Source organism: Sebastes umbrosus, chromosome 2 (genome assembly GCF_015220745.1).
Source record: "Sebastes umbrosus isolate fSebUmb1 chromosome 2, fSebUmb1.pri, whole genome shotgun sequence".
In the NCBI taxonomy this organism is placed as follows: domain Eukaryota; kingdom Metazoa; phylum Chordata; class Actinopteri; order Perciformes; family Sebastidae; genus Sebastes; species Sebastes umbrosus.
Genome location: NC_051270.1, coordinates 20,011,040 through 20,032,092, shown reverse-complemented (window position 1 = coordinate 20,032,092; position 21,053 = coordinate 20,011,040). Strand labels below are relative to the sequence as shown.

The 21,053-nt window shown below is 36.5% G+C and overlaps 1 protein-coding gene across 1 annotated transcript; it reads right to left on the bottom strand.

The window, feature by feature from the left end:
- Positions 1-2,093: 2,093 nt before the first annotated feature.
- On the bottom strand, positions 2,094-19,068 carry dusp22a (dual specificity phosphatase 22a). The gene is made up of 7 exons (XM_037794242.1): positions 18,740-19,068; positions 15,866-15,899; positions 15,054-15,136; positions 13,534-13,583; positions 9,181-9,255; positions 8,785-8,956; positions 2,094-3,019 (listed from the first exon to the last, which is right to left on the bottom strand). The coding sequence occupies exons 1-7, from the start codon at positions 18,758-18,760 to the stop codon at positions 2,828-2,830; spliced, it is 627 nt and encodes a 208-aa protein (XP_037650170.1). The 5' UTR covers positions 18,761-19,068; the 3' UTR covers positions 2,094-2,827.
- Positions 19,069-21,053: the final 1,985 nt, after the last annotated feature.

Sequence of the window (21,053 nt, the reverse complement as noted above, 5' to 3'; positions counted from 1 at the left end):
CCTTAAATACTGAGTGTTATTATATTTCTGTATGTGGCGTATAATTAAATATCTTATTGATGGTTATTAGGGCTGGGCAATATGGCCAAAATCTTTTACCACAATATAGGTAATTTCATATCTCGATAACGATATATATCACAATATAGTAGAGCTGGGCAATATATCAATATTATAATTGATATCGTGATATGAGACCAGATATCGTCTTAGATTTTGGATATCGTAATATTGTAATATGGCATAAGTGATGTATTTTCCTGTTTTTTAAGGCGGCATTATTTATGAAGTTGCTGAACTTAACAGACTGTTCAAGCTGTTTTATTATTTGTCTTTGCTGACTTAAAAAATATCATCTAAATATTTTGTGAAAGCACCAATAGTCAACCCTACAATATTGTCGCAACATTGATATTGAGGTATTTGGTCAAAAATATTGTGATATTTGATTTTCTCTATATCGCCCAGCCCTACGATATAGCATGTTTTCTGGTAATTCAATAAAATAGTCTATATGAAATAACCACATGGTAAAGCCTTATTTGTATACTCCTGTGTGAATTAAATACTTGACAAATGAAAAGCACTGAGTATTCTCTCAGTTTAAGAACTTGCCCAGCCCTAATTGTTATTCTAAAATAATTTGGTATACCGGTTTGTTGTCATGTCTCAGGTGTAATGAACTATTTACAATTTTCAGTGTGTAAGCAATGATTTTTGAATCCTTATTAATTATTGTCTGGTAGTAAAAGATGTACCACACTGTTTTTTGTCATGAAGTTGCACACCCAGGGCCTTAGCACGTGATCCACTGAGTAAAACCCAGAAACCTCTCAAATCTTGAACGTAGACTGAAATTCAAGAAAAGCTTTTCTGGGTTTTACTCAGTGCGGTCTTCAAGCTGCCTCATGACTCGAGCAGCTTTCTTTTACTTACACACAGACACATACCATAGTGTTGATAGTACAGATTTATTAGCATTTCCATAGTTTTTGTCAACCACTGCATTTTATTATAAAACACAAACAAAAAACACCATAAATATACAATTAAGACAATTAAATATACCCATGAATCTATAACACAAATTACGTATAAATCAGCTTTGTCACAATAAAAAGATAAATCAGAGCTTCAGTAAAATCAGGAAGACTTAAGCTTTTGGACTGCAGAGATCCTTCATATGTAATTATTATAGTTTAACTCAGCAATACTTCATGTAGCTTCCCAATTCAACCTGCTATGCTATTACTGTATTTAAAGGAACATTTTACCAATTTGGAAACTTTCTCCATATGTTACTCCTAGTCGCGTGTCCATGAATGGCCGTGGTATAAACCAATGTGCTTTACAACTCCATAGACAACTGAAGCAGCTTAGTTTCCTCACAAATGACTCCCTCCTGTCTTGTCTGACGTCAGTTGATGGTTGAGAAGGTTTGGCTGTTGTTGTTTTCTTTTGTGCTCTCAGCCTGATAAGAGTTAACTCAGCAGCAGGTTTGTCGGCTGGGACAGAGTTGCTGGGAACTGACAGCATTTCCTCCTCCTCCTACTTTACAGACATTGGTACATAGTTTCAACAACTTGAAATTTTTCTTCAAACATGAACCAAATGAAACAAAAAGTACCAAATGGAATGAGAGAAGAGTATCCAACTGGGTGTAAACAAATGCTGTTTACAACACAGGCAGTGATGTGCTACAGTAATATATACAGTAGGGGTGTAAGAAATTGTCAAGTATTGTGATATTATGTTTTGTGATACTGTATCTATTCTCAAATTTTTTTAATTAAGAGTTTTCATGCAAATATTAACTCAGTCTATACTTTATTTCATTGGCAAAGGGACGCGTCCTCTCAGTGTATGTGCCCTCTATAAGTAGCGCTATGATGTTGGATGTTACAGGGACTGTGATACATGCAGATCCCACTGTTCTGATTACATTTTTTTACTCAGATTGTATGCATGATGGTGTGTTATTTATATTATGAGTTTCCTAAAATGCGTACAGTATCACAATATATTGAATCATAACCGCTGTATCATGATACGTATTGTATTGCCAGATTCTTGCCAATACACAGCTCTAGTTATATATTTCTTGTTGTTATAAGTGGCAAGCGTATTTGCTAACGACACCATGACCATTGTTTGGTTACTGTGTATTTTACTAGTGGATGTAATGTCAATAGTTTTTACACATTTGACAGGCTTGCTTTCAGTAGGATGTACATAATAACCATTTTTTTGTCAGCCAACTTCGCCAGGACTGCAAACTGGTACGTGTCAGAATAATTGGCATCAAATTGGTTGCAGATTTGTGGATTTCATTGTCCACCAGCACAGACTAGACATCCAAATAATTAAGAGACAAAATGTTCCTTTAAGACAGCATAATCAGTCACTTCTTTAAGGCTACCGAGCTGAACTGTGCAGGTGCGAAGAGTCCACATGAGAGTGTAGTTTATTCATCATGACTAAGGTGTTGAGGTGTTTAAAGTAAGGCGTCTGTGAGCACCGATTCCCCGGTTGTGGCTGTACTCTGTTAAGGGAGCAAGGAAGGTACTGGTAGTGGATTAGAGTCCGTAGCCCAATTCTAAATCAACCTCCATTGATTAAAAATGATTAGACCGATGCAAATAAGCTATGAAAGATATGCTTGGCTTTTAAGGGGGGATTTTTTTCATCCTATGCTTTCAGAGTTGTACAAAGGCCTTACAGTTGTGGATACAGCTTGGGGTTGATTTGGAATTGAGTACAGAATAATAGCTACTGCCGTTTACAGACAGCCTTGGGCAGGACTGTAGTACGATCACAGGCCCATGTTTCAGCTGCTGCCTTGAGCATCATCAGGTTTGGATGGCATGGCAGACACACCTACACCTGGTTTTATCCAGCGCTGGTCTGCTCCTCTCCTCTGGCTCTCCTGTTGCTCTGTGTACTGGCTCAGCAGGACACCCACCTGATCCTGGTCATTAAATGGACTGGGACGGAAACTGGACCGTAACCATGCTCGGTACTGGGGACAAGCAGACAGACAAAAAAACGTAACTCAGTAAATGTCATTGTCCATCCGTCCATTCATTGGATTGGACATTGGGCGAAGGCGGGCTGCACCCTGGACAGGTCGCCAGACTATCACAGGGCTGACACATAGAGACAGACAACCATTCACTCTCACGTTCACACCTGCGGGCAATTTAGAGTCAACAATTAACCTAACCTGCGTGTCTTTGGACTGTGGGAGGAAGCCGGAGAACCCGGAGAAAACCCAAGCTAACACGGGGAGAACATGCATAAATGTCATTGTGTTAAGTTACATTACAGTGTTTAATACCTTACTGACTATATATTTTATGCATTTAGGCTTTGGCAGGCAAATGCAATTTAGTGTTTTTCCCCAGCTATAAGTCTACACACAAAACAAAAATGTCCATGAGACCTTTGAAATGTACCTTATACAGACAGCACAGTGTCTTTAAACAGCAAGTCCAATAAAATTTGTCAACTATGTAATCTGTACTTCATGTCTTGGGTCTGTTTGCCATTAAGCCACATATCTTTGCTTTCATAAGTCTTGAATTAACCTGATCACATTGGATCTGAGTAGTTTTCTGAATCACTTTTCTTTTTATAAAGAAAGATCCAAAAAATACAACCTTGAGTACAAAGGTGATTTCATAGTTTGAACTGAACTTTACCGAATTGAAGAGCACAATATCAAGTGCATGTCATGAAATAATAATCCATCTATTCAGTTTCTTCTTCGCAGGAGGTGATGAATTAAAAAAAAAAGATGAAACACTCTTCAAGAAACAGTTGGCTCTCTGCAGACATCCTGCTCACACTGTCACGTGAGACTCAGGATTTGCCCATAACACCTCTTATACTTTAGGGAAAATTCCTTCTTCAAAAAGATTCAAGTTACTGTATTTCTCTTGTCTTGGAAATTAATGGAACATTAAATTTGCCACACCAGACAATATAAACTTAGAAACCTGGCTAATATTTACGCGTACACACTCAGTCCAAAAGACTCAATACGATGAACGTTCCAACTGAAAAACCAAGCCCAGCTTTGTCAACTCTTTTCCAATGAAAGTAGCTAGCAGCACTAGCTCCAAAAGTCGCTAAATCTAGCGAGAAAGTCGCCAACTCTGCAACTATTGATAGTACTCACTGCTGTCAAGTTAGCAGCTTGTGGAAGATTCCGGTGACGCGCAATAAGTGCACAGGCAGAGTACATGCAGGCAGGCAAACAGGTAGCCCGTCCAATCATTACATTCGGGCCAGATGAAACGATTGGACGGGTTTATTACAGTCCTGAGACATCCACAGATACCGGATTTTTTTCTTTTTTTTGTCAGAGAGCATTTTATTTATTGATTGCTGTCGGGATGTAATGAGGATCTAAACTAATATTACAAAAACATTTTCTAAAATCTAAGGCTGTCAATCACTTAAAATATTTAATCACGATTAATCCCAAATGAATCATACATTTATCAGCTGTTCAAAATGTACCTTAAAGGGAGATTTGTCAAGTATTTAATACTCTTATCAACATGGGAGTGGGCAAATATGCTGCTTTATGCAAATGTATGTATATTTGTTATTGGAAATCAATTAACAACACAAAACAATGACGAATATTGTCCATTAACATATCTTGAGATTAGAGGTCAAGGGACCTCTTTGAAAATGACCATGACCGTTTTTCCTCAACAAAATTTAGCGCAAGTTTGGAGCGTTATTTAACCTCATTCCCACATTCTTGAGTTAAAGTTGACAACCCTACTAAAATCTTTACCAACCATACCTAACTGACAAATATTCATGTTAGCATGTATTTTTCGTTTAAGATGGTAAAAATGGCTTCAGTTGTAGAGCACAACAAATGAGAGGGTTTTGGTTCATATTGACTCCCTCCATGAAACTGAATAAGGGACTTGGTCCCTTGGTCAGATCACAGAGAAGTGTGAAGACCACTTGCTGGTGATGGTAGTAGACACAGTAATGGCTTTTTGGAGATAGATTCTATATCAGCATAATTTGTGTGTAAAGGTAGTTATTCATAAATATTATAATTTATCTTGATATTTATTGTCACTACAATACAGAGTTTATATTACATGCTGCATCTTCCTATCCAGTAAATATTTTCAATGTTGGTTTTAACGACAGCAGCTGGTAAAAAAAAAAAAGCGAGGAATTGCAATTTCTTAACCCTCCTATTATCTTTGAGGTCAATTTGACCCCATTCAATGTTTAACGTCTCTAAATAAATGATTGACATAATAATTTTTTGCTTCATATTTAATGACTCTTCCTAATTTAATGGGGACAACTGGGTAAACATAAAATTAAAATGATGATATGTTTTCAATGTCCTGTACACATGCTGTACGCATCGGTGTTCTTTGGGGTCAATTTGGCGCCATGCTGTTTTAGCTGTATAAAACATATAAGAAATATCAACATTTTACACACATTTGTTTTGGATGATATTGAGGTCACTATAACATGCAACTTTATAATCTTCAAAAAGCTTTAGGGCCCTAACCTAACATAACAATAACTGTAGTAGTGCGAGAACCACTGATAGTTCACACGACATGGGGAAGGGGAAACATCATTCTCGCGAGAACTTTGATATTTCCCACGCTGTGGGGGGAGGGGCAAAATATGGTTCCCGTGAAGATACAGATTTTATTTAAAAGGCTATTTAGGTAGTCAACAAACAAACATAAAGTACCTGACACATACACTTGGGTATCAATTTTAATTATAATCATTTTCTGGGGGTTTAAATTGTTGGGGTCAAATTGAAGTAAATTTGAAGATAACAGGAGGGTAAAATGATGTCCAGGAATCCTAAAACACTGTATTTTGTGCAATACCTTAGTCTTTACGAAATACAATGAAGTGAAAGTCACTCTGAGCGTAATACATTCATCTTCCTAAAATTTGTATTCTCACCCTCAACGCAAAAACCAAAAGAGTACAGCAGTGACTCATAACATCAGCAAATGAGTAATCAAAAGCAAGATAAGAGATAAGACATCAATAAACGGACTGATATCAAGTGCACAATCTGCCAGCTGTCATCTTGAAAAAGAAAATGAATCTTGTTTGAAGCTGCAAAGTCTTTTCAAGCCTGCCACATCAGAATACTTTGATTGATACTAGAGTGTGATGTCAGATGTATCATGATCAAAAGGGGGTGGCATTTCAATCAGGAGTAACACTTTATAATAAGGGTACAAATCATATACTTAAGTAATGCTTAACTAAAGCATGACTCATAATGATTTAATGTAATGTATGAATTAATGCAGGATGTATCATGAATTCCTGTCGCTCACTATTTAAAAATGATGACGTCACTATGACTTTATGTGATTAGTTCACTTTTAATATGTCATCATTTAAAGGATGTTAATAACAATTACTTGATACATTAATTAATATGCGATCAAATAAGCTGGATTCTCAACTCATGTTTCAGCCACTATATTGTAAAGCTGTCAACAAAATTAATTTACCTCTATCTAATAGAAATATGGAGCTTTAGGCTGAGCAATTGCATGGCCCTGAAATAAACTTTTATGTAAGATGAATCCAGCTAATTTGGTTGCATATAAATTAATGTATGAGGTAACTGTGAATTAACATTCCTTAATAAAGTCATAGTGACTTATTCATTTGTTAATAGTGAGCGACATGAATTCATGCATCAAATCATTATGAGTCATGAATTAGTTAGGCATCACTTAAGTATATGGTTTGTACCCTTATTATAAAGCGTTATCCAATCAGGTAATGCTCCCAACAAGTGGGTTTTGTTCTGTTAGAGCTCAAGTCATAACCTTAATGTTAAGACAAAAGGTGGATTTGAGGCAGATAGTTCACTGTGGGGAGGCTCAGGTTCATAGATTAATTGCTTTAGAAAAAAAAGGAATTGGCACAGATCAAATCTTTTTGATTCTTCCAATACACTGAAAACAACCAAACATTTATAGTGCAATGTATTATATTTAATACAAGCAGCAGCAATAATAAGATGGTCCTTATCCGTCTTTTAGTGCTCTCTATAAAATGGGATTCTCTGACCTTCTCTGAGCCTGTTTCCAGGACCCACTCTGGACTATTACAGTATGTTTATGGACTACAAAGCTGACTTTTTTTTCACTAAATTTGCAGAAGACAGTTATGGGATGCACTTCAGTGTATTTCACGTCTTGTTACTGTGATGCTATGGCAGTAAATGTTGTTACAGCTGCATTAGTGACAAAATTGCATTGCTGTCTTAAGGATTCCTCACTTTCTATCTGAGACATGTGGGAAGAGCACAAATACAGAAATCCCATTTCCCCTTAAATCCTCGAAATCAGTGCAAGATCTACAAACAATGAGCATTTTTTTTTCAGTCATGTTATGTTGCAAGATGCTGACAGTAATACTAAGCACGTGATGAGCAGTACCGAGCTAATGCAATCCCAGCAACCCCCCTGCAGTTCCCCTTCTCTACTCAGTGGCTGGGTCAGTGCCATTGCAATGGGATCAGAGACTACAGTATGTGCCTTTGACAGCTGTGAAGAGCTACCTACAGTGTGTTTATATATAAGACATCCTGCCAATAGTTATAATAATGACATGCTGTGGAGACGATGGCTCAAAATAAAATGGAAATAGAAATTTCCTCACTCTCTTAGATGTGAAGACACAATTAATACTTGAAAGGAGCGCCCTAGTCTTCTAATGACTCAGAGACATTGTCTACAAAATCTTGAACCAGTATTGTTAATACAAGCATATGTGCATCTGTCATATATTGTAAGGTAGATTGCTCAACATTTTTTTGCAAATGCTCTAAACCAGATTGGACATGAAACCAGAAAATTTGAACTCATATTTCCTATAAGTGGCATTCCTCAAAGTGAAAGTAGACTATGAGCACAACTACGAGCCCATAAGTCCACCGCAAAGATCCCCACAAAATTGTGTGAGTTCTGATGTTAATATAAGACTTAGAAATTAAGAATGAATTATGAGAATTTTTCATACAACATGAAATTAATAATATGAACCGTGCACAAATTAAGTTTCACAAATCTGTGTTATATTTTACAGATTGAATAACTGACTCACAACTATTTTTTTGCACAAAGGTCTAAGCTGATATGGGATTGACACATTTTTTGGTGATTTCAAACAGAAAGATGAGCATATTTGTTTATTTGTTGCACTGTGCTGCTGTTAAGTCTCTGGCTGTACTGAGAATCTAGCCATAGAGTTGAGGATTTTCTGTGATACAAACAATGGCTGTTTATTGACCTCTACTGTACAAGAATAAAAATACACAAACAATAATTAAAAAATAAAATAGTCCTTCACAACTGTCACATATACCATTTTCCCTAAAAACAAGATTGCCACCATTAACGGTTGATAGGTTAACCACCGACTTCATGAGCAGTGTGATCGTTGCATGTGTCACATCCTGTGAGTTCCTGTGCGTGTCTAATTTGAGTCACCAACAACAGCACATAACACACAATGTAATTCACACAATGTTAATATTTTGTAGAGCTACTGCTAGAAAAATGCCAGAGAGGAAAACATTATAAAATTTGGAATTTTTAAACATGAAAATCTTAAAGATTACAACTTCAAATACCCATTTACTTTAGGCAGAAAGGCCAGCAGAAAGGGTGCTGGATGCTGTCTTTAGGTATTTGGTGTGTGCATTCATCATGTCTGTGTGTTTCTTCATGTGTTTACCTCAGAGACTTGTGTCGTCTGGTACTCCTGCAGCTGCTGCTGGAAGCCATAGTTTGGGCCGACGAAGGAGCGAACAGCCATGACTGCAGTCAGACACTCATCCCAGCTGTAGTGTGTGACGGTCATCAGGTACGCCACCACCATAGTAGTGCTGCGGGACACACCTGCAAGGCTGCAGCAAAGCAAAGCACAAGGCTTAGTCATTGTCATAAGGCAACTGCATGTTTACACCATGTTTCTTTCTGATAACAGAACAGGTACTGAACAGGGTTGTTTTTGGTTCTATCCTTTGAGGCATACAGTACTACAAGCCTACATCCAAAGTGAACATGACATGTCTTGACACCCCACATACCAAGAAGGAGCTGGTTACAGCTTTAGATGTAAAAAACCTACCAGTGAACGAGACAAGATCCACCATTCAGGCGACATTCATGGATGAAGCTGATGCACTCTTTAAAATGTTGTAATCTGGAAAGGAAAAAAAGACAAAAGAAACTGATATATAGCACACATTTGTCTGTGCTTTGCAGTACAAAATATAGAAACTAATGTTTTGAATCAAAAATAACATTAGTACTATTGCTCAATAACTCATGACACTGGCTTGTTGTTGCCATAAGGTAGTGTGGAATAAGGGTTGTAAAGCTCAAAATAGATTATGCAGTACAGGATATGAGAAAGGACACCTTGAACTGAAACTCCTGTGTCGAGGCCCTAAGTTTGTGTTTCAAATAGGTTGGTGAAACTGTGATAACATGATACTGCTCTGATTGTAACTGCAGAAACTGCAGGAAACTCTGAAATATAGCGAGAAGTCCCAGAGTGGGCAGGTAGTTTTGATAGTTTTTGTTAGTTCTGAGAGTGTCGAGGAGTAGTGATTTATATTTAACTACTCTAACTTGTCATGTGAGAAAAAAGGTCAGGCCTGCTCAAACAGAGAATCTGTGGTAGACCAAAGCTCAGACAGTAGGGACAGACAAGGGAAGTAACTGTCCTTGTGTTTTTCCATCTGCAAAATTACATCAAGTTCCAGCATTAATTCATTCATTCAATCTGTGTCTACAAATGACCAAGTAAATAAAAAATACAGCAATTAACCTCCTACCTTATGGCATGTTTACATGTTTCTGCACTCCAAGCTAAAAAGTTATTACTCATAATGAGGTTGTGTCAGACCAATGCATAAGACTCTTCTCAAATATGTAAGCCAATTAAGAGCTAAGAAATACAAAGAACACAATACAAATTCTATTGTACCAAAAACTCAAATCCACAGATATCCTGAAATGAACACAAAGCAGCACAATGTGATGCAACTGCTCCTCAAATATCCTACTTGTTCACTGTCAGGAAACACTGATGGTGTTTTGCATAATCAAGAAGTGCCTGGCCCACAGCACCGTCTCCTGAGGAGCAGATGCTGGTTACTCAATAGCAGACAGAATAACAGACGGGGGCTAAAATAGATTGACTGCCACTTTTCTTCTTTCCTCCTCCCTGAGATCCAAACCCCTCTTCAAAAGATGTCTCCTCAGCACTTAGTTCTGTCTTCCAAGCACAGAGGTTTCCGGCCGTCTTGTTTAATATGCAGAAATACCTTGTGACAAGGATTTGAGGTTTTAACCAGTTGAATCAAGAGAAGGATACTGAAACAAATTGTTGAGCCACTGTACATTCAAAATGCAAAAAGAGCTTGTGCAATTCTATGGTATGGTGAAATTGTATACAATATAATTACATCGGTACAAAGAAAACGTACCATCTTAGTTATAACCAAAGTACACCATGGTGGACATGAAGACTCCTCGAACAAATGCAGACAGACATGTCATTTTGGAAATGTTTGATGCAAATGAGTTTACACCTTCATGGTCAGTGCACACTGTGCATTAAAACCATCGCAAACTTGTCGTGAGAATGTAAGGAAGGGGAGAAGGGGAATCCCTGGCCCTCGACAAACAGGTACATATGCATGTTAGCAACTACAGTATATAAACAGTGGTGGAAGAAGTACTAAGATATTTTACTTAAGTGAAATACCTACCTACACAGTGTAGAAATACTGTGTTACAAGTGAAAGTGCATTCAAAATCTTACTTAAGTAAAAATATAAAAGCATTAACATCAAAATATACTAAAGTAAAAGTACTTGTTGGACAGAATTGTCCCTTTCAGAGAGTTTATATTATTATATATCATATTATTGGAATATTATTACTGATGCTTTAACATAAGCAGCATTTTATTGTGACAGCCGGTGGAGATGGAGCCCATTTTAACTATTGTTTGTACTGTTGGATATTTTAATCTCGATCACAGTATCATATTTATAAATTGATCATGTTTTGTTTGTAAAATCTTAATCTGTAAAGTAACTAGCAACTAAAGCTGTCAAATAAACATAGTGGAGTAAAAAGTACAATATTTCCCTCTGAAATGTAGTGGAGTAGAAGTATAAAGTACCATAAAATTGAAATACTCAAGTAAAATAAAAGTACCTCAAATTTCAATTTCTCAAGTATAGTACTGGAATAAATGTACTTAGTTACTTTCCACCACTGTATATAAATCAACATTTAATGTAATTCCAATGAACTGTTCTGTATTAATTCAGAGGGTATTGAAGTCACATCACTGCACCGGGTGTCATTTTTACATTAACCTTGACAACATCAATGACAATGGTGACCAAGTTGGCCTTGTTGTGTCAGCTAGTTGTTATCCTACATTTAACCTTTGTTAGGCGACCCGTCACCCACTGCATGCCTGATGATCATAGACAGAGTTTTTCCTTGTTCTGGTAAGGGTCTTAGGTTGACTGTCATTTTAGTTATCTTCTATTTCTTTTATAGAGTATGTGATGCAGCCTATTGAGATAGTCACTGTGATTTAGGGCTATACAAATGAGCCTGACTTCCTTCATCAACCTGACATCTATCTCAAACTACAGACACAAGAGCTTTAAGGAAGTTTATGGTTTTTCAGATGGCTTCAAACTGCCACAGTTGCTCCCAAAAATACAGAGCTTACTACGTGACAAAGGCAGTCCCTGCTGTGGACCTTACACATGGGAGGGGCCATCAGACCTGGCCACAGGGGCTCCCTGGTTGGTGGTGAGCATGGTGGTGGTGCGTCAGTTGGCCTCACCACTCCCGTAAGTCAGACCAGTGATTGTGACAGAGGGGGTTTAATAAAGCTCTGGGTGGTCGAGGGAGGCCAACAACCAGATGTCACACCAGGCTTTCCTTCCTCTGCCGCCTGAGGGGAGGACACTTGATTGCGACAGTGGAGGTCAGACACCTCCAACCCAACCCAATCACCAACATCCAACCAAACACTAAACCTCAATTCTCATTAACTGGCATATTACGCACCCCTGTTTTCTTCTTTTTTACAAAGTAAAGCAACTACAGTTCCTTTTTAAACTCAAGGACTCAAAGCCAACAGCATTAACTCTCCCAATCCGGGCCAAAAAAGTCCAAACTTTTAGCTTACTCACATATAAACTCTGCATTAACGTACAGTCTAATGGCTGACGTGTGCATTATCATTTCCTCTGATCATAGTGGCTTGGCCTTTGATTTAGGAAATTTGAATGGAGAGTTTTGAAATTGAGAAGTACCAATACAGAATCTTATACGCCTTTGACACCAAGGACCAAGTGTTCAGCCTGCATTCAACTAAGCAATCTGTCCCATCTTTGTCTACTATGTTGTCAGCAAGTTAATTATTCATCCCCATTTTTTCGTTGTCTTTCTCCCCATTAGGCCCATTGGCCCATTCCCTCATTGTATGGTCCTTGTCAATGCAGACTCCACTGTTGATTGTGTAAAGAGCAATGTGCCTCCTCCAACACGCATGGTGTCCGCAAGGAGCCTCACAGGGATCGCGTAATGCATTGGAGATTTATGCAACCACTTCCGAGATCTCACCTCTGTCTGTCTGTGCAGGAATCCTGACCAACCAGTAGACTGCACCAATGCAACAACAACGACAAAATCCCTCACCAGCTCCAATATTGACTTCAAGGTAGCTCGCAAGACTTTTGGATTGATGCTCAAACTGCAACCCATGATTGATGCTTCTGTTTTGTGCCCTCAGCCAGTGTCAAATGTTTAATTACTGCTGCTAGTGTTGCATGAGGTCAAAGGACCATACAAAGAAATCAACAGAAATGTAATGACTAATGTGCTGTGTTAGCGATGGCTAAAAGGGTGGAGGGACAGCTCATGCCTCTTTCAACACCGAGTCTGCCTCCTGATTAACAATGACACATTGAACTCTCTCTCTCTCTCTCTCTCTCTCTCTCTGTCTCTCTAGCTAATAATGATTCTTATTACTTTACTTCATATATACATGTCATGAGATGAACGGAACTGATAAATGATTTACATAAACTAAGAGCTACTGGTCACTTTGCCCTCTACAGTACTGCTTAAATTTAACCACTCACTGTATAAGTAAAACAGCCAAGCCATTATTAGTAGTAAATGTCTAGAAACTACCAACAGGATTCGTGCAATTAAAATAATCAATAAATCTGTTTTCTAAACGGTCAAAAGTCGGTTTGCATTGGGCCGTCACACCCTGGGACCACAATCTGGAGGGTAATAGTGTTGAAATAATACTGCCTGACTCATCAGCCCTTCTCAATGACAACTGACATTTAAAATTCGAGTTATGAATACCACTCATACAGTACATCTGATTGTCTATGTCTGAGTGTGTGTGTTTGTGCTTACTCACAGGTTCTGGCTGGAAGCATCAGCTGCATGAATACAAAGATACGTCATGTCCTGTAAAACATACATGCATAACAACTGAAACAAATTTAAGAACATAGACCTCACACGTCATATCTGAATGCTACCTGTGAATCTTCATCTGTATTTATATTATTGGATAAAATAATGAACAATTTCTTGTTTAAATGTGTAGTAACAGGCTTAAGGTGGGTCTGTATTGTTTTAGTCACTACAGTTCTTTACTATTAATGCTTTCTGAGGCTTAGTATTACCTAAATGAAAATAAATTAGGGCTGTCAAAGTTAACACGATAATTATGTGTTAACGTAAATTTGTTTTAACGCCACTAATTTCTTTAACGCATTAACGCAATCGATCTTTTTGTGGCTTAGCGGGCTCAGTTTTAAAGCTAGAGTGAAGGTATCATATGAAACTAGAAAAACCTAAGGAATCCATTGGTACCAACCATGTCATACTAGCTTGTCGAGAAGGAGGTTAAATAACGCTCCAAACTTGCGCTAAATTTTGACTGACTGACTTGAAAAACTGTCACGGCCATTTTCAAAGGGGTCCCTTGACCTCTGACCTCAAGATATGTGAATGAAAATGGATTCTATGGGTACCCACGAGTCTCCCCTTTACAGACATGCCCACTTTATGATAATTACATGCAGTTTGGGGCAAGTCATAGTCAAGTCAGCACACTGACACACTGACAGCTGTTGTTGCCAGTTGAGCTTCAGTTTGCCATGTTATGATTTGAGCATATTTATTTATGCTAAATACAGTACCTGCGAGGGTTACTGGACAGTATTTGTCATTGTTTCGTGTTGTTAATTGATTTCCAATAATAAATATATACATACATTTGCATAAAGCAGCATATTTGCCCACTCCCATGTTGATAAGAGGATTAAATACTTGACAAATCTCCCTTTAAGGTACATTTTGAACAGATAAAATAATCATGGACAATCATGCAATTAATCGTGATTAAATATTTTAATCGACTGACAGCCCTAATATAAATGCTATATATATTTATATATTTAACTCACTGTTCAAGACCAGCATAAGAAACTGGCTGAACACTTGAATTTGTTTTGCTAAGGCACAATGGACAACAAGGCCCTCTGTAATAAATCACTGCTATAAATATCAGTCTTAAAACATAGCGTAGAATAATACATTTAGTACCCCTGAATTAAATATTTTACTCGTGAGTATTTGCCATGTAATTACACCAGATTAGAGTGGCTAAAGAAACTTCACATGGTCTCTGAGATTATTATTAGCTCCTGTCCGTAAACACACACACCACTCATTTAAACTGAAGCATTTAAACTGCAAAGCATCTCAGACACAAAGCCCTCTTGCTCCAACCATAACTCATCACCACCCCCAGCTGGCTGACAGGACACATCACAGTATTACATGCAGAGTCATACCAAAGACTCCATGTAAAATTTTCGCAGGAAGTACAAATAGTTTGACCCAGCCAACCTGGATTTTCCCACTAACCTCAAACACGGGTTTAGCATTGTTGTACACAGACAGGATGTGAGTGATGCCATTCTTTGACAGACTTTCTCTGTTTTCTGCATCTGGGACAAAGAGAAACAGGAATATATCAGAGTCATGTACTGTATGTCATTGTAAGGTGCTGCAGAGGCTGATCTGTTGGCTGTTTACTCTCCTGCAACATCATTTGTTACAGTTAAGCCTGTGGTCACTCGTTACTGTCATTTGAACTAATTTTAGCCATTATGCTCGTGCCATCTTGTGGAGCCATCATCAGGGCAGCTAAAGTTAGAAAGCTGCAAATGCCACATTTGCTGGGAAGGGGTTGTTCCAGGCCAGGGAGTGACACACTTATGACTGTTGACTGTTTATTTTAGCCAATGTGAAGCAGCCCCTTCTTCTAGCTTAACTGTCTTTTGTCAACTAAGCATTTGCATCTCTTTACATTGAAATCTGTGTTTGACAGAAGAACTACTTTCAGCTACAGCATCTGATGTTTGATAGTTAAAACCTGTATATAAGCACAGCATTTAAGTTGAAACCCATTCACAGTGAATATTGGCAAAATGCAAGTTTTCTGTCCAACTGTTTGTCCATATTATTAATACTATGTGCTGCATTAAAATGCCTATAAAACAAAGCAATATGTTAGGTATACTAATGGTAAAGTGTTGCAATATTCTACAGTATCAATCCCCCACCACACATTCCTCCATGGCCTATAACGGCGGCCTTCTCCCTGACCCGACCCAGCTATACTGTATGCATCAAATTTACAAACATCAAATCAAGTTACATCATGTTTGTCTTACCTCTTATATTCCCAAGGTAGAGTCCATCGACAACCTGTGAAGCAGCAGTCACAGACATGTTGAGTTCAGGTTAGATATTCATTACAGTCCAGCTTCAAAATCTTCACTTGAAAAAGGAACAAATGTCCCAGGTTGAGCCAGATTGGATTTAAGGCTTAAGGCTTAAGACCAGCGAATTCCCTACAGCCTTACAAGGCCTGAAGCAACGATGCATGATTATCAGGACAAAGTGATGAGTGGCAAGCAGCCACCAAGTGTTGCTGCACTTTGGTACCATGAAGCAGCAGGTGTCGGAAGATAATTAAGTGCTGGATTCACACTAATAAAATGTATGACTAACTCGTCCTGTTGTGGCAATTAAGAATGGAAATACAGATGACTCATTTTGTATGTTTATGCAAAGTATTTTAAGACAAAATTAAATGTTCTAGTCTTACTTTAGTGATGTAAAATGTCATAGTTTAGTATAGTATGTCATCAAAATGTCATAAAAAAATGTATGGTATAGTACATTCTAAAAATGTCATTGTATAGTATGCCACAAAAAAGTCATGAAAACTATATTTATATAGTATGTCAAAAATGGCAATAGTGGGCGCCTGGCTAGCTCAGTTGGTACAGCGGGCGCCCATGTATGGCCAAGGCTCAGTCCTAGCCGCGGTGGACCCAGGTTCATCTCTCTCTCTCTCTCCCCCTTTCCGTGACTCTAATGCCCCCAAAAAAAAAAAAAAATGTCAATAGTATAGTATGTAATGTTAGGTTAGTATAGTGCGTGATGAAAAAAGTCGTGATAAAATGTCAGGATGTTAGGTTAGGTTTTTTAAAAAAAAAATTTTTTAAAAAAAGTACATCATGTAAAATGTCAGTTTAGTATGTTAGGAATGTTAGGAAAATGTAATAAAAAACAATGTATTTTCACTTTTTGGACATCAGTGTAATTTTGGATGTTAGCAGTGGACTTTTCACCATCATTTGAAAAGTAAATGGTTACGTCACAATATATAGTTTCAGTGGCTTGCTTTTGGCACACTTCAGCACAGTGGAAGCTTGAGAGTAAAACCAGGTCTTCTGGTTCAGGGCCAGTCTCCCAAATCACTGTACCAACCTGCTGTATGGAGTATAATCATTTGCATTGAACACAATTGTATGAATCATAAATCTTTAATAAATAAATAAAATTAAATGTTATCAGATCTCAACCCTGTTTAAGCTGCATTGAAAAGGTGAACTATCTGCTGCTCTTAAAGCTTCTGAGCTCAATATACAAAGTGAATCCTTTGGTTTATTTCCATTGCTTATTTCATTTTTCATTTCATTTCAAAATTTATTTCAAACATGTAGAATACAAAAAAAAATAAAAATAAAAATAAGGAAAAAGAATGATCATACCAACAAGTGGACAGTCAGAAACAAGTAGTATTTATATACAATGAAAAGCGTAAGAAAAGTCAATTGTCAACACTTGATGCCTTGATTTACATATTCGAAAAGGAGTGAGAAGAAGTATAAACTTATTTAATCCCACCCCTTCTCCATAAGTCAATTATTAATTATTAACCAGCTTCCTTATTAAGCCATACATATACTCTAATTACATTTTCCTGAATTTGTCTAACTATAATTTTTATTATTTATAATTATTGTAACTATAATTATTACCTTTAATCTGTCTTACAGAAATATAAATTAATTACTGATATAATTATCCTTATCAAAATTTTAATTTGTTATCAATCCAGAATACCAAATCATTACTTATAATATGACTTTATCACAATACCAATTCATTACTGATATATTTATCTTAATCATACTGACTATTTGTTATCTTTTCTCCCAGTAGACCACTTACACACCAAAAACTGACAATTACCTGATATTTTTCAGATGGAATTTCATTCATTCATTTCATTCTCACTGTGCAATATCATTTTCCACTGGTGCAATTTTGTTAATAGTTTGTTTATTGTCAATACTGTATATACTGCTCCTATTTTTATACTTCCTTCTATTTAAATGGTTCGTATTTTGTTACACTTTGTTTAGCTCTTTTTTTTTTTTACCATGTTAGCTGATGCATCTTGTTTTTTGCACTATCCCCTTTGCTGATGTACACTGCAAATTTCCCCACTGCGGGACTAATAAAGGAATATCTTATCTTATCTTATCTTATCTTATCTTATCTTATCTTATCTTATACATACATACATACATACATACATACATACATACATACAGTGGTAGCCTACTTAACTATTATGTATATACTTAAAATATTATGTAGGCTATAAGATAAAATAAGATAAGGTAAGGTAAGGTAAGGTAAGGTAAGGTAAGATAAGATAAGATAAGATAAGATAAGATAAGATAAGATAAGATAAGATAAGATACTTCACTTCACTTCATTATTCTGACAGCTGTAGGAAGTACCAGTTACTTTACAAATTAATATTTTACATTCAAGTCATATGATTAACTGGATAATATGGTAAAACAAATATGATGCATTGGCATAAACTACTCAGTCAACAGCATATGAGAGTGGTGGAAAGTAATGCTTGTACTTTTACTTCAGTGAAATTGTATTATTATTTATTACACCACTGGATAGATAGATAGATATTCCGCTGTACACTGCAAATTTCCCCACTGCAGGACTAATAAAGGAATATCTTATCTTATCTTATCTTATCTTATATGATACAAAGTGCATCCTTTGGTTTATTTCCATTGCTTATCATATTGGTATGGGGACAGAGCACAACATGTCACATGATTGATTAAATTGATTGAATGACTACAGTAGGGCATTTACCCTTTTTACACTTTGTAGAGTGTTACCATGACATGAACATAAAACAAAACAAAGCCTACCTTATTCATCCCATTGCCCATGACGACTCTGGATCAGTCTGCGATGAGCTAACACTTCAACAACTAGATCTGCTGCGATATCATGGACTTTGAATCCAATAACAAACGCAAGGAGGCTTCAAACTCATAAAACTGGACAACCTTCGCTTGTGTCGCTATGTTTGTCTTCTATTCAACAACATTATTAAGTTCCACTAATGTCCTTTAAAGCAGTAATGTTATTAATTCAGCCTCAACCTCGTCCCAGCTCCAACAACAACAACAGCAACAGTCCTCGTCTTGTATCGTCTTCCGGATTGTTTTGACGTGAAACAACTGCAGCTGCTGGTTCATCCGGTAAGTGACATCACAGCACGTTGCCGGGGTTACCATCGGCTGTACGTTCCAATACTCCACCTTACATACATGTGTTGTAGAGCATACATACAGTCTGGGATTTATTTATTTATTTATTTATTTATTTTTTTATTTTTCTGGGATTTTTTAATTTATTTTTCTGGGATTTTTTAATTTATTTTGCAACACCCACTTGGATACATTATGAAGATGACGTAGTTAGTTCATCCATAAAATGGGCATAAATCCTATAATCCCTAGTCAATAGTATAAATCCCACCCCTTCTCCATAAATCAATTGTTAATTATTAACCAGCTTCCTTATTGAGCTACACATATACTCTTATTACATTTTCCTGAATTTGTCTAACTATAATTTTTATTATTTATAATTATTGTAACTATAATTATTACCTTTAATCTGTGTCTTACAGAAATATAAATTAATTACTGATATAATTATCCTTATCAAAATATAATTTTGTTATCAATCCAGAATACCAAATCATTACTTATAATATGACTTTATCACAATACCAATTCATTACTTATATATTTATCTTAATCATATTGACTATTTGTTATCTTTTCTCCCAGTAGACCACTTACACACCAAAAACTGACAATTACCTGATATTTTTCAGGTGGAATTTCATTCATTCATTTCATTCTCACTGTGCAATATCATTTTCCACTGGTGCAATTTTGTTAATAGTTTGTTTATTGTCAATACTGTATATACTGCTCCTATTTTTATACTTCCTTCTATTTAAATGGTTCGTATTTTGTTACACTTTGTTTAGCTCTTTTTTTTTTACCGTGTTAGCTGATGCATCTTGTTTTTTGCACTATCCCTTTTGCTGCTGTACACTGCAAATTTCCCCACTGCGGGACTAATAAAGGAATATCTTATCTTATCTTATCTTATCCATACATACATACATACATACATACATACATACATACAAACATACATACATACAGTGGTAGCCTACTTAACTATTATGTATATACTTAAAATATTATGTAGGCCATAAGATACAAAATTCTCAAAATTCTCAAGTCAATTTCACTTAAATAACATTCAGTTTTAACCTCTTTTAAAGAGATTTTGAGCTAAATGTCCCATATATAAAAGTTAATTAATAAAAATATAATTATTAATTAACTTTTGATGGAAGACAACTACACCAATTTTAGATTAAAATCACAAATTAAATGTAACAGCAAACACCTACAACACCTACAATATTCCTCAGCTTCTGAAGTAAGTCACTATTTTAGCCTAACTCTGAATCTTGTCAAAATATAGTGAAATAATATATTTCAACAATATTTCTTGAAATGTATATAAAACACAGATGTTTTGTTGCACATAATAAGGTCCGCAAATCCCCCCTCTGGTTTGATTACTCTGTCACTTATAACCACATCAGAGGTTAGTTATGAATGGTTTCATTAGTTAATGAAATTTAACTAAGAAAACAAACAAAGTTTGTTCAGATTTGGTTGAGGATGTGCTAACCCATGAAATCAGCTCTAATCTCTACATGGCACATTAGGACTTCCTGTTCCTGAGCTAATACTTAGAATACACACAATATTCAGTATGTCACTTGATATTTCCACATATATTAAGGTACGTGCCATCATTGAATAGATGTCTAAATACTATCTTAGTAATTTACAATAAATAAATAAAGTTTAACTTCCTGTAGTCAATCAGTAATACTTAAATGAGTGCCAGTCCACTTGTACTTGCAGGAGATTGGTACAAGAAACTATGCTGATACAAACACTTAAATCAGCTGTACATTGGCACACTCAAATGCTTCTCTGGTGGCTGGAAAATGTTTATAGGGTGCTAATTCTTAGATCTAACTTATGCAAAGTGCCAGATGTACATAGCTAAGGTGTCAGGTAGTGGTGGGATGAGAGGAAAGATAAAGTGTATTCTTTACACCAGCCAGATGTACAT